The sequence below is a fragment of the Ursus americanus genome, chromosome 1 (assembly GCF_024610735.1).
Source record: "Ursus americanus isolate L20-20 chromosome 1, mUrsAme1.1.p, whole genome shotgun sequence".
Taxonomy (NCBI): domain Eukaryota; kingdom Metazoa; phylum Chordata; class Mammalia; order Carnivora; family Ursidae; genus Ursus; species Ursus americanus.
This window is the reverse complement of record NC_142127.1, coordinates 49,707,904-49,722,843: the sequence shown is the minus strand read 5'-3', so window position 1 is coordinate 49,722,843 and position 14,940 is coordinate 49,707,904. Positions and strand designations below refer to the sequence as shown.

Genomic DNA, 14,940 nt, shown 5'->3' with positions numbered 1-14,940 from the left:
ACTCTACAAATATTCCCCATTCTTTTCCTGTATCATTTTTTCCTTCTCTGACGGATCATAGGCATCAGCATACAGACATGCTATAATTTCTCTCATGATTAAGTAACTCTTGTTGCAATATTCCTATCTGAAAAAGTAGTCTTCAATAAAAGGCAAGAGTTATGGTGGGGACAGAGATAAAGAGATCCCTTTATTACCAGAGATAAAGAATGGATCAATTCATTAAGAAAACTCAAGTCTGGGGTGCCTGGGTGGCACAGCGGTTAAGTGTCTGCCTTCGGCTCAGGGCGTGATCCCGGCGTTGTGGGATCGAGTCCCACATCAGGCTCCTCCGCTGGGAGCCTGCTTCTTCCTCTCCCACTCCCCCTGCTTGTGTTCCCTCTCTCGCTGGCTGTCTCTATCTCTGTCAAATAAATAAATAAAATCTTAAAAAAAAAAAAAACTCAAGTCTACATCTGTATGCACCTAATAGCAGACGTTCAAAATACATGAAGCATAACTATACCTCAACTTAAAAAAAAAGAAAGAAAAAAATTTATGAAGCAAAAGTTGACAACTGAAGAGAGAAACAAATCCGCTATTATAGTTGGAGATTTCAACAGACCCCTCTCAACTGTTCTGACAGAATAAGTAAATAAAAATCCGATAAAATATACAAGACTTGAATAACACTATTAAGTCAACTGACATTTATAGAACCTTATATACTGCAGATATAAATTATATTCCAGCATACTTGGGACATGCACCAAAACAGATATGTGCTAAGCTATAAAACAAGTCTCAAATTTAAAAAGACTGAAATAATCTGACCTTGATGGAATTAAAACAGAAATCAGTATAATAAGATAGCTAGAAAAGCCCCAAATATTTGGAAAGTAAGCAACACTTTTCTGTATAAGCCCACAGATCAAAGAAGAATAATTTCAAGTGAACAATAAAAACACAACATAACAGAATTGGTGGGATACAACTAAATTAGTATTGAGGTAAGTTTGTAATTTTAATGCTAATATTATAAAAGGAAAGTTTAAAACCAATTATTTAAGCATTTACCCTAAGAAGGGAGATCTCCTAAGAGCAAATTAAATAATAAAGGAAGGACAATAAGGGAAATTATAAAGATTAAGAGTAGGAAATAAAAAATAAGCAAGAGAGAAAAACAATTATTGAAAAGACTAGTAAGATTGATAAACTGATAGGCAGACTTATCAAGGAAAAAAAAAGAAAAGAAAAAAACACAAATTACCAGTATCCTGGAGAAGGGACTGAAGATTCTACAGTCCTTGATAAGGTAATAGGGGAATATTATGAACCACAGCCTGAGAAGAAAGTTAGATAAAATGGACAATTTCCTTAAAAGACAAAAATTAGGGGCGCCTGGGTGGCTCAGTCGTTAAGTGTCTGCCTTCGTCTCAGGTCATGATACCGGGGTCCTAGGATCGAGCCCCTCACTGGGCTCCCTGCTCAGCAGAAAACCTGCGTCTCCCCCTCCCACTCCCCCTGCTTGTGTTCCCTCTCTCTCTCTGTCAAATAAATAAAATCTTTAAAAAATAAATAAGACAAAAATTACAAAAACTAACACAAGAATAAACACCAAATCAGAACAGTACTATATCTATTAATTAGATTTGTAGTTAAAAACCTTCCAACAAAGAAAACTCAAGACACACAAAGCTTTACAGGTAAATTTTAACAAACATTTAAAGAAGAAATAAGATCAATATTATGCAAACTCTTTTTAGAAAATGGAGAACAGTTCCCAACTCATTTTATAGGCCAGCAAAATCCAACTAATAGGCCAACTAATCAAACTAAGACAGAAAAAAAAATTACATTAAATCTGTAAATGAATATGGGGAGAACTGTTGCCTTAATAACACTGAGCCCTTCAATCTATGAATTTTTAAAACTGACAACGCCAAACACTCACAAGGATGTGGAGTAACCAGAATTATAATACATTGTTGGTATGAATATAAACGTTCTTGGGAAATCAGCCTGGCAAGCACCTCATAAAGATAAATGTAAAACCACCCTATGACATAACAAATCCACTTCTAGGAATTTACCAAAAACAAAACAAAACAAAACCACAAAAACCCATATGTCCACAAAAAGATTTGTACAAGAACATTCTTAGCAGTTAGTTATAACTGCCAAAAACCAAAAAAACCAAAATACCTATTAACTGATGAATAGTGATCTATCCAACAATGGAATAGTATTCAGCAATAAATAGGAATGAACCCCTGATATAGGCAACAATAAGATGTACCTCAAAAACATGCTGACTGAACTAGGTCAGTCACAGAATATACATGCATAACTACATTTAAATAAGGTTCTAAAACAGGCAAAACTAATTTTGGTGAAAGAAGTCAGAACAGTAACACCTTGCAGGGAGCAGGGACTGAAAGGGAAGGAGCAGGGGCACTTGGGTGCACAGTCAGTTAAGAGTCCGACTCTTGGTTTTGGCTCAGATCCTGATCTCGGGGTTATGAGATCAAGCAGCATGTCAGGCTCTGAGCTCAGCTCAGCTCAGCTCAGACTCTACTTAAGATTCTCTCTTCATTTCCCTCTGCCCCTCCGGCTCGTGCTCTCTTACTCAAGTAAATAAATAAATCTTTAGGGGGAAAAATAATAAAGGAAAGGGAAAGAGCAAAGTTCTGTCCACTGAGAAGGCCCACTCTCATTAATGTTAGAACACTAACAGCAACGAGCTTACCTGCTCACCCAACAGATCTTGGCTTCAAAATGCCATTTTCCTCTTCAAAAAAAAAAAAAAAAGAAAAGAGAAAAACCCAACAATACTCCTTGGAGAAATGGCTGACTCCAGAGCTGTGGCAGAGATAACAAATGAGCCTGGAATATCTTGTTCCAGAAAGTAATCAAAGAATGAAGTAATCAAAAAAGGAGGAGGACATGTAAAAACACAGAAGCCAGCATGAACTAGGCTCCCACTGGCCAAATCAGGGACAATATAAGGACCAAAATACAGGATAGTAACAGATTATAATCCACTAAATAAAATGGGAACTAAATAAATGAAAGAATTGAAAGTTTAATGAAAAACGGACAGGTGCTGTAAGATCGGCACATCACTTCTGTGATCTCCCTACCAAAGATACAGAACCTGAAATAACCATGAGCAAACATCAGATAAACCCAAACTGAGGGGCAGTCTACAAAATAACTGGTCTGCCATCTTCAAAGGTGTCAAGGTCATGAAAGTCAAGAAAAGACTGACAACTGTTCCAGTCGGAGGGGGACAAAAGAAACAAGGCAACCAGATGTAAGCCCTGAGCCTAATTAAACTGGACCCCTTTGCTACAGCTATAATGGGTGTTTGGGGACACGTGGGAAACATAAACAGAGTCTGCGAATTAAGTGGTGATAATGTATTGATATTAAATTTCTAATTTTGATGATTCTGTTCTGGTCATGTATAATAATGTTCTTGTTCACAGTAAATATACGTTAAAAGAGTACGTGGTGATGGTTCATCAAGGCAGCAATTTATTCTCAAATAGTTCAGGGAAAAAAGGTCTTTGTATTTATACTTCCAACTTCTCTGTAAGTTTGTTTCAAAACAAAAACAAAAACAAAACAAAACGAGGAATGCAACCCACCAGATCTGTTGCATGTCTCAATCTCCAACAAATAGGTTTTTAAATTCAAACCCCCAAAAGCAGCTAATTATGTGGAGGGGGGACTTCAAACCTCACTGAATCATGTACCTAGCGTGCGTTTCATTGTATGTAAATCGTACATCACTTTTTAAAAAGTAAAAATAAAGTCCTCTAACTTTATCCTGTGTCTTCCTCTAGCTGCCCATTTCTCAACTCCACTTCTGAGCAAACCAAAACAGTCTATACTCCATTTTTAATTTCTCTCTTCTTAATTTCTCTTAAATTGCTTTTAAAAAGATCTTAGGACTCCATCACTTCTCTTGTTAAAAAAAAAAAAATCACCAAGGGGCGCCTCGGTGGACTGCGGCGTTAAGCGTCTGCCTTTGGCTCAGGGCGTGATCCCGGCGTTCTGGGATGGAGTCCCACATCAGGCTCCTCCGCTATGAGCCTGCTTCTTCCTCTCCCACTCCCCCTGCTTGTGTTCCCTCTCTCGCTGTCTGTCTCTGTCAAATAAGTAAATAAAATCTTTAGAAAAAAAAAATCACCAAATCACTAAATCCCAAGAGTACTTATGCTATGAGAACTACCAGCAACCAGCAAAACACCTGACATAATTGACTACTTCCTTCCCCTTCAAACACTTTCATCATTTGGCTTCCAGACACGTCATCCCCCCAAGCTATCCTTCTCAGTCACAGAGGCTTCCTTACTGTTCCCTGAACAGTACATTCTGCACATTCTGCACTTGCCATTCCTCTGCGTGTTAACACTATTCCTTGAGATATCTACGCTGCTCACAAATTCATTTCTTTTATTTTCTACACAAATGTCACCTTAGCAGTAGGCCCTCATCACCCTGTATTTTCTCCCTAACATAAATCACTATTTTCCATGTATTTATGTCCGTCTCTCATAACCAAAATGTAAGCTCCATGAAGACAGGAACTATTTGTAAACTGCTCTATCTCCAGTGCCCCGATAAATGCCTGCCACATGAGTATGGCTAAATAAGTATTTGGCAAATGGTGAATGAACTTAAAATATAAAGACTATCTCAGAACTAACAATATACTTTATTTTGAAAAACAGGTTAATTGGCTTTTTAGGAGAATTTAAAACAGTGCAGTGGAGAGTGAGAGGTCAGGGAAAACAAAACACACATTAGTTAGAAATAGGAATGAGAAAGTACAAGGAAACAACAGAAAAATGAGGTAACAAAAGCAACAAACAATAAATATAAAGGAAATAAAATTGCTAGGTAAAAAAAAAAATTATACATTCAAATCCAAGTATGCACTCTCCAAAAGATACACCTAAAAGGAATGTCAGGTTAAAAGCAAATGGAAGGGTCAAAAATGTATCATGGAAACCACAAAACTTGAAAATGCAATCTAACTTGTATTAAGATAAAAAACAATAACAACAACAACATTAAATGGCATAAGAGGACCTCTTCATAATGATTAATGGGAATTCTTTCAAGCCTTTACCATTAGGTAAATGTAATGCTTTTAAAACTGGTGAGGGTGGAAGTGGTAAAGTAGGAAGGCCAAGAAAAGTAGTCACAAAGAATATAAAAGCTGACCTGCACCTCTCCTAAAAAGTAAACACAAAGGAGAAAAACACAGACCAAACTCATCTTTAAGAGGTAATGTAAAAATATTTACAAAGTCTTCATGAATTTATTAAAATATCTTGAGATACTCCTTTTAGAAATGCAAAGATGGTCCAATATACAAAAGCATAAAATCTATTATATCAAATATATTAAATAAAAATATGTATATATTATAACCAAAATTATTTCTATGGAAATCAAAATGGCACTTGATAAACCCTAATACACATTTGAATAAAAACATTTTGCAAAACAAGACAAACTATTCTTCAAAGTAAAAAGCAAAGATCATGTTTAGTGGAGAAATACTAGAACCATTCTCATTAAATTAAGTAACAGGGATGACTGTAATCATTTTTTAACAATGTTCTGAAAGTGTCAGCCAATCAATATGAAAAGTGGGTGGCTGAGTTGGTTGAGCGTATGACTCCTGATCTCAGCTCAGGTCTTGATCTCAGGGTTGTGAGTTCAAGCCCATGCTGGAGCCTACTTAAAAAAAAAAAAAAAAAAAAAAAGGAACAAAAAGGCATATATATCAAAAACAAAGTGAATTTATGAAAATGATCAAATGATACTGTTGAAGGCCTGAAAAAAAATCATGAAGCCACTCACATGAAGCCACTCCCCAAAAAGTCAGAGAATGCAGTAAAATTATCAGGTTTTAAAATATATTTAAAAAAAACACAAAAAGGGGCACCTGGGTGGCTCAGTGGTTAAGCGTCTGCTTTTGGCTTGGGTCATGATCTCAGGGTCCTGGGATAAAGTCCACCGGGCTCCCTGCTCATCAGAGAGCCTGCTTCTCCCTCTCCCTCCACTACTCCCCCTGCTTGTGCTCTCTCTCTCTCTCTGTCAAATAAATAATCTTAAAAAAAACCCCACCCAAACAAACAAAAAAAAACCCCAAATGACAACCCAATGAAAAAATAGGCAGGGGCGCCTGGGTGGCTCAGCCATTAAGCATCTGCCTTTGGCTCAGAGCTCCGCGGCTCAGAGCTCCGCAGCTCAGAGCTCCGCATCGGGCTCCCTGCTCGGCGGGAAGCCTGCTTCTCCCTCTCACACTCCCCTTGCTTGTGTTCCCTCTCTCGCTGTCTCCGTCAAATAAATAAATAAAATCTTTAAAAAAAAAATAGGCAAAGGATTCGAATAGACACTTCTACAAAGAAGATATACAAATGGCCAATAAGCACATGAAAAGATGCTCAACATCATTATTCGTTAGGGCAATGCAAATCAAAATCATAGTAAGATATCATTTTACATCAACTAGGATGGCTATAAAACAAAACAAAACAAGCATTAACATATGACGTGGTAAAATTGGAACATTGTACATTGCTGGTGGGACTGTAAAATGGTGCAGCTACTATGTAAAACAATTTGGCAGTTCCTCAAAATGTTAAAACATAGAATTAATATACACTCAGTAATTCTATTCCTGGCTATATACTAAAAGAATTGAAAAAAAGAATTGAAAATAGGGACTCAAAGAGATACTCATACACTGATGTCCATAACAGCATTATTCACAATAGCCAAAGGTAAAAAAGACCCAAATGTCCATCAACAGATGAATAAACAAAGCGTGGTATAAATACACAACAGAATATTATTCAGCCATGAACAGGAATGAAGTCCTGGTATCTCTACAACATGAAATATTTGCTAAGTGAAGTTGAAAACATTATGCTAAGTGAAATAAGCCACATACAAAAGGACAAATACTGTTGTGATACCACTTAAAATATCTAGAACAGGTAAATCCATAGAGACAGAAAGTAGATTAGAGATTACCAAGGGCTGGAGGGGAGAAGTGAGTGGGGATTTACTGCTTAACAGGTACCAAGTTTCTGTTTGGGGTGATGAAAAAATTTTAGAAATAGAGCTAATGGTTACACAATATTGTGAATGCAATTAATGCTACCTAACTATATACTTAAAAATGGTTAAAGTGAAATATAGAAAAAAAGATTCACTCTTTCTACAGTAACCTACCCCAAAGCACGGAACCTCTGTGAAAAAAACTGTGTCTGTCAATCCCTCAGACACGAAGTGAAAACAGCTTCTATAAGAAGAAGAATCTTGGGATAAACCTTAGTGGAATTATGGATATGCAATCAAGAGTTCAAATTATCCCATGTGCCAAGCACAGTACCTGTCACATAGTAAGTTTCAATAAACATTTGTCCAGAGAAGGTGGAAGGGAAGGTACTGGGACAGGTGGGTTGGGAAAAAAAGGGAGGAATGAAGAAAGGTTGGCCTGAGGAAGCAAGTTATTACTACGGCTATAAGGGATTAGAATGATGAAATAACCCAGTCAGTTTTAGCTCTGTCATGTATGTGTAGAACTTGAGTTACTAAGTAACCCGGATTTTGACGTAAGGAAAAAATATAAATTAAAAATTATTTTCCTTGGGGCGCCTGGGTGGCTCAGTCGTTGAGCGTCTGCCTTCGGCTCAGGGCGTGATCCCAGCGTTCTGGGATCGAGCCCCACATCGGGCTCCTCTGCTGGGAGCCTGCTTCTTCCTCTCCCACTCCCCCTGCTTGTGTTCCCTCTCTCGCTGGCTGTCTCTCTCTCTGTCTCTGTCAAATGAATAAATAAAATCTTTAAAAAAAAATTATTTTCCACAGTTTTCTCACATGCTATTAATAAAGATGAAAAATATAATGGAACAGAAGATCTCATTTATAATAGCAATAACAGAGATGAAATACCTAGAAATAAACTTAGTAAGAAATGTTTATCATCTATAAAGTTTAAAACTCCTTAAAAAGATGAACATTAAAAAGACCTGAATAAACAGAAAAATATTTTTGCTATTAGAAAGACTCAACAATGTAAGGATTTTTATTCTCCCTAAATTAAACTTATTTAACAGAATCTCAAATTTTAAAAAAATCAACAAAAAATCTTTTTCGAATTTGGTAAAATGTTCATCTAGACGAACAAACATTAGAGAAAACTTAGTAAAACTCCTAAAGAGTAACAAGTGGGGACCTAGTCACACCATATTTAATTATAACATTTATTACAGCAGTGCACTAACAGCTCAGGAAGAAAGAAAAGGCCCGAAAGCCAGGGCAAGAATATATGATACTTTAATATGATAAAAAAGAAATTTTAAATAATTAATGAAAAGACAACTTAAACCGGCAGGTGGGTAATTGGTTAATTCATCTGAGAAAGCAAAGCTGGATTCCTATACCAAGCTAGAATCAAAAGTTTCAATTTAAAAAAGAAAAAAATCCAAAAAATATTAGAGAAACAATGGATAAACTGCTTTATAAGCTTAGGGAAGGGAGGGCCTTTTTGTAAGACGTAAAACAAAAACTCGTATTTGCAATATATGGTAAAATAAGGGCTGATTCAGGGTGCCTGAGTGGGTCAGTCAGTTAAGTGTCTGCCTTCAGCTCAGGTCATGATCCCACAGTCCTGGGATCGAACACCAACCACATCAGGCTCCCTGCTCAAACGGGGAGCCTGCTGCTCCCGCTCCTGCTCCCTCTGCTTGTACTCTCTCTCTGTCAAATAAATAAATAAAATCTTAAAAAAAAGAAATAAGGGCTGATTCTTTTAGATATAAAGGATATACTTTTCTTAGAATTAAAAATCAGTTTTCATTGTCAAATTTAAAGATATTTTTAAAAATAGTTTAGGGGCGCGTGGGTGGCTCAGTAGTTAAGCATCTGCCTTCGGCTCAGGTCATGATCCCAGCATTGTGGGATAGAGCCCTGCACTGGGCTCTTTGCTAAGCGGGAAACCTGCTTCTCCCTTTCCCACTCCCCCTGCTTGTGTTCCCTCTCTCGCTGCCTCTCTCTCTGTCAAATAAATAAATAGAATCTTAAAAAAAAAAAAAGTTTAAAAAGTACAGTAAAAAATCCACAGACAATAACAAGTGTTGACAAGGATATAGAGAAATTGGAACCTATGTGCGTTGTTGGTGGAAATGCAAAGCGGAGTAGCCACTATGAAAAACAGGTATGTACACAGCCTTAAACAGGATCCTAGTTTTAGAAAAATAAATTTATGCATGCACACAAAAAAATCTAGATAAGTAGGTGAGGGGTACCTTCTTTGTCACCTTCTTTATATTTGTCTTATGTTTGTATTGTTTTAAACAGTAGACACTAACATTTACTGAGAATTTCTGGAAGTCAACCTGTTTATGTATGCACTTGACTTGTACTTAACCTCACATTTAATCTTTATAACCACTATAAAAGTAAGTACTATTCCTTCAATATAAGATAAGGAAACTCAGTCACAGAAAGTGATGGAACCAGAATTCATGTGCATATAACTATTTTTTTTTAATAGTTTTATTGAGGGGCACCTGGGGGCTCAGTTGGTTAAGCATCTGCCTTTGGCTCAGGTTATGATCCCAGGGTCCCGGAATTGAGCCCCATACTGGGCTCCCTGATCAGGAGGAAGTCTGCTTCTCCCTCTCTCTCTGCTCCTCCCCACCACTCGTGCTTGCTCTCTCACAAGTAAATAAATAAAATCTTAAAAAAAAAAAAAAAGCTTTATTGAGGCTTAATTTACATACCATAAAACTTACTTGTTTTAAGCATAAATTCAGTAATTTTTAGTAAATTTACAATTGTGTGAACATTGCCACAATCTAATTTTAAAATATTGCCATTGTCCCCAAAAGAAATCTCATGCTCATTTGCAGTCATTATTTTCACAGTCAGCCCCAGGCAACTACCATTCTATCTTCTGTCTCTGGATTTGCCTTTTCCAAACATCTCATACAGATAGAATCATATTGTACATGGGGGGAGGGTTCTTGTCTGATTTCTTTCACTTAGAATATTTTTGAGTTTACCCATGTTGTAGCATGTATCAGACCTTCGTTCCTTTTTATTGTCAAGTAGTATCCCATCATATAGATATATCATACTCGGTTTATTCTATTATCAGTTGATGGAGATCTGGGTTGTTTCATTTTTGGGTTACTGTGAATAATGCTGCTATGAATATTCAGGTACTAGTTTTTGTATGGACATGTTTTCATTTTTCTTGATAGATACCTAGGAGTAGAACTGCTGGGTCATATACTGTATTTAACTTTTTAAGAAACTACCAAACTGTTTTCCAAAGTAGTTGCATCATTTTACATTCCCATCAGCAATGAGTGTTTTTCCACATCCTCACCAACACTACTGCCTACTATTTTTATAAGCAAAAATGTAAAGGTAAATATTTTTAAGAGCCTGAGAACACTTACACCTATCATTTTTTGCCATGCTGTACTTCCTAAATGTAAACTCTGCAACCTCTTAAACATCTACGCACTTCATGACATAAATGAAGACTGAATATAATCTGAAGGTGTTCAATACATGCAGAAAGCCATACACTTACATGAACAACTGCTCTTACATAAAATTCTACTTCAAATCTTAAAAAAAACATTATATATGAACACAAACTACATACATAGTACCACTTAGAAACAGCATACATACCTAATTTTAGCTCAATTGCTGTGTTGGTGTTACATTTGTACTCTGCCAGTTTCTTCTCCACTGCACTCTTGTACTCAACCAAAAATTTCTCCATAGCACCAAATCCTAAGGGAAAGTTTTTAAAAGGTCTTGTTGGAAATGGTTTAAATAGTTAAACCTACAAAGAGGGTTCTAATTAGAAGTGGAATAAAAGGAAGATTTAAAATATGTTAATAGATCATAAAAGCACAGATCACTCTCCATATAATCCCAAATAAATATACCCGAGTATGACTGCCTCATTATAAAACAGGAAGAACATCATTTTTGCCAGAGGCTTTTGAGCTAGACTTGCTTTACATAAATAAGTAAATCTGAAAATTAACATGACTACTGACATTTCTTTAGAGTTAATACTAATATATATTACCTGCTAGGATTTATATCTAAGCAGCTTTTCAAAAATATAAGAAGGGTGCCACTGCTCCACCAAGACATAAGGTGAGAATATCCTTTGATAATTACAATAGCATTTCATCATCAATACTGGAAAAATTCTACCCAGAGTACTTCAGATTAAAAAACCATCAACTGATAATGCATAGATTATCTCAGGAAGGACACACAAGAAACTGGTAACCGTGGTTATCTCTAGGATTAGAGAGAAGGAGTGGGGACAGGGTTAGGAAAGAAAATTTTCACTGCATTAAAAAAAAAAGTTTTTTTAACCATATGTGTACAAAGTCGTAAAATATGGGCTACTGGCAACCAAATGGTTTTACTACAATGTGGCTACATAACAAATAATTAAAAATGAAAGCAATCATTATCCCTATAAACTCTCAAGCAAAGATGACAATAAATCTCCTGACAAAATGTACACAAAAATCATAAAAATTCAGGAAAGAAGTCATGAGCAGAAACAAAAGAAACGTACAGTGACATGCCATAAACTTTAACAAGTGGTTAAAACACACATACACAGAAAATAGGGAACATCTGAGGCAGTATAGACTAAGTCTGTTGTCAGAATTCCTGGAATGAAATCCAGGCTTCACCACTTAATTACCACATCTGTGACCTAGAACTGGAGCACATTACTTGACTCCTCTGAACCTAATCTATAAAATTTGAGATAAAAGAACCCATTCCAAGGAATTACATATAACATAAGCAACAAAATTTAACTTGTGAAATCATACATTGGTTTAATCCCCACAAATCTATTAGACAAGTAAATACTATATCAGACCCACTTCACATTAAAACGCTCAGGCTTAGAAAGAGGTTTAACTGCTTAAGTGCACCCAGCTCTTGAGTGGTAAGGCAGAGATTCATTGAGGTGTAATTCTTACTCTATGTAAACCGTACAAATACGTATGTACCCCATCTTTTATACTACCAGTGTACCCCCAAGATCCCAGAGTCACAATCTCATAGAATAATCTTCTTTAAGTATCTGTAGAGCTCACGTGATAACCTGTCTATCCAGCACATCCATAAAAGTGTAGTTAAGACTACTATGAAGGCACTGGGAAAAGATAGAAGTTGAAACTGTCCACTCCAAAAGATAAGTAACTGGAAAAAAGTATATACTCACACCAAAACAGTCTTAATACACGTACAAAACAGCAATTATTAGTTATTAAATGTGTAAACTGAAGAGACAAAAAAAAAGAATAGAATGAACATGCAAATTTTAGTACAAACTACTATGAGAACTTTAGATGAAGGAAGAATTCGAGAACAATCTTTCTTAAAGAAAATCTAAATCGATCCTAGGAATATTAAAGCGCGAAAGATTAAAAAGACGATTGCGAAGCCAAGGTTCAAGGGAGAGCCCCAGTGCAGGGCAAAGCAGCAGTGCGTGAGCTCCGAAGTTGTCTGTAGTGGAGGGAGACCTGGAAAAGGAGGACGATGTGAACATTAAAATCAGCTGGCGGGAACAGAACCAAGCTACTGCGGCTGAGGCAGCAGTGCGAAAAAGAAACGAGAAGATAAACAGGCCTCAAGGCAACTGGCACCTTACAAGCCAAATCGCGACTCTTTCCCCGGGCTTTTTCGGCCCTCCGCAGGGGCCGAGTTCTTTGCAGAAGGCACAGAACCCCGAGCAGCTGGGGGCGGGGGCACGAACCGTGGCCAACAGAGAGCTGGGCTGAGAGTTCCTTGCTTTCAGGCTGAAGCAAAGCCTTCTGGAACCCAGGCTGGAGCCGGAAAGTTCCAGGCGGGCACTGTCACCACGGTCTCGGCGTTCTTTCCCAAACCTGCCCGCCCCCTCCCCTCGGTAAACTTTTCCCGGGAACTTACCCGCCATTTCCGAGCTGCCAGCAACCGCGGCTGAGGAAGGACGAATCAACCCGCGCGCTCCCTGGCCGGAAGTGAGCTCATTCTCTGACGCATTTCCCCCGCCCACCTCTGGCAGGTAGCTAGCCAATGAGAAGAGGAGAGTCGAGGCGCCGGGAGGTGGAAGCACCTCCAGAGGCGGGGCTGACACTGCGGGGAATGCTCCGACCGTTGCCTAGCCACGGCGAGCGCGGTCAGCCACTTCACAGGCCCAAACCCGAGGAGGAGGCCGCGTAAGGGGCCGTCAACGTTAAGATGCGCTCTGGCTCACCGGTGGAGAGTTTCTTTGGGGTTGGATTTGAATTATATAAATACCGTAAAGCTGTTTTCTATTCCGCTCGCGACGTTTCGGAGACTGGCAGAAAAACTTTCCCTTTGGCCTGCACAAATACCAGAGGCCTAGGTTTATGTAGGTAAAATATAAGGATTGAGCTTCAGTTGCAGGAGAAATTTACGTTTTGGTTTCTATTTTTGCCATAAATTCTTGTTTAACATAATTTTTCTTTTGTCATGTTTTTAAGCAGTATACAGTGTAATATTTAGGTACTCTGCTTTCACTCTTGGGATTAGTAGGCAACCATTTGGTGCACGGGAATTGTTAACTAATAATACCGCAAGTGGCCTGATCTGTCCTCCATGTCTCAAGCTCGGTGGCCTGAACCGCATCACAGGATGCTTCCTGATTTGGGCCTCAGAGCTTGTTAGTACTTCATAACTGTTGAAACTTTTTTGTCCCAGAAGATAAGACATTATTTAGGTATCCATAAATATTCCCACAATGTTGTCTAGACCCTAAAATGCCTGTCTCGACAAATGTTGGTTAATAGGCTTTACAGTGCTATTGCTAGAGCTAAAATGGACCCTTGGGATAATAGTGTAGAATTAACACATCCCATCATTTTAGAAATAAGGACATTAAAGCCCAGAAAAGAGAAATTGCCCAAGTTCACACTCAGTATGCAGCCTATGTAAGAGTTCAATTCTCCAGATACTCAGCCCAGTATTTGTTCAACCGCATGGAGATGGCCCTCTTGAAGATAAAAATGAGAAAATGTACCGAGAAGTTTCAGATCTTTCTTTACACCTTAATGAAACACAAGAAATTACCATCCCAATGCTAAGAAGAAAACTGAAATCTGCTATTAATGACATCTTGTATCAAAAAAGGAAAACGATCTTTTTTTTTAATCATTTGTTCAAAATGACAAGACTGGTTTCTTTACAAAACCATCTTACTTACAGGTTGTCCAATAGCTAACCAGCAATTAGCCTTACAATAAGAAAGTAAGCAAGTCTGACATAGATTAGTCCTGTGACTTTATGGTTGGTTGTAGGGAAGAAACGTAATGAAACCTAAATATGATAAATATAAATAAATAAGATGAATATGAATAAGAAGTACACTTAAACATATATTGTGTGACTAGCATTTAGCATGATCTGCTTTCAGAATTAAGGTTATAGGGGTTTTTTTTTAGATTTTATTTATTTATTTATTTATTTATTTAGAGAGAATGCAAGCAGGGGGAGGAGCAGAGGGAGAGGGACAAGCAGCCTCTATGCTAAGCATGGAGCCTGATCGGGGGGCCTGAACTCATGACCCTGAGATCATGACCTGAGCCAAAATCGAAAGCTGATTGCTTAACTGACAGCCACCCAGGCACCCTGAGGTTATAGTTTTATATTGTCCTTGTCTTAGAAATGTTCACATATATTTTTTACAATGCCACAGAATATGTGTTTAGGTACAGTCATTCTGAAAGAATGACTTTTTTTTTTTTTAAGATTTTATTTATTTATTTGACAGAGAGAGAGACAGCCAGTGAGAGAGGGAACACAAGCAGGGGGAATGGAAGAGGAAGAAGCAGGCTTCCAGTGGAGGAGCCTGATGCGGGGCTC

At 37.7% G+C, this 14,940-nt stretch overlaps 1 protein-coding gene across 3 annotated transcripts in view; it reads right to left on the bottom strand.

Annotated features, from left to right (window-relative positions):
• HAT1 (histone acetyltransferase 1) overlaps window positions 1–13,063 on the bottom strand; it is a 61,596-nt gene extending 48,533 nt beyond the window's left edge. Inside the window, exons 1-2 of one of the 3 annotated variants that reach the window (XM_045779828.2) lie at window positions 13,006–13,063; window positions 10,720–10,824 (exon numbers count right to left, since the gene is read on the bottom strand). In XM_045779828.2, the coding sequence (XP_045635784.1) occupies window positions 10,720–10,824; window positions 13,006–13,012 (112 nt within the window). In that variant the 5' untranslated portion in view covers window positions 13,013–13,063. Of the gene's footprint in view, window positions 1–10,719; window positions 10,825–12,727; window positions 12,748–12,832; window positions 12,962–13,005 lie in introns of those variants that run through there. The other 2 variants (XM_045779837.2, XM_045779840.2) reach the window with 2 other exon arrangements.
• Window positions 13,064–14,940: the final 1,877 nt, after the last annotated feature.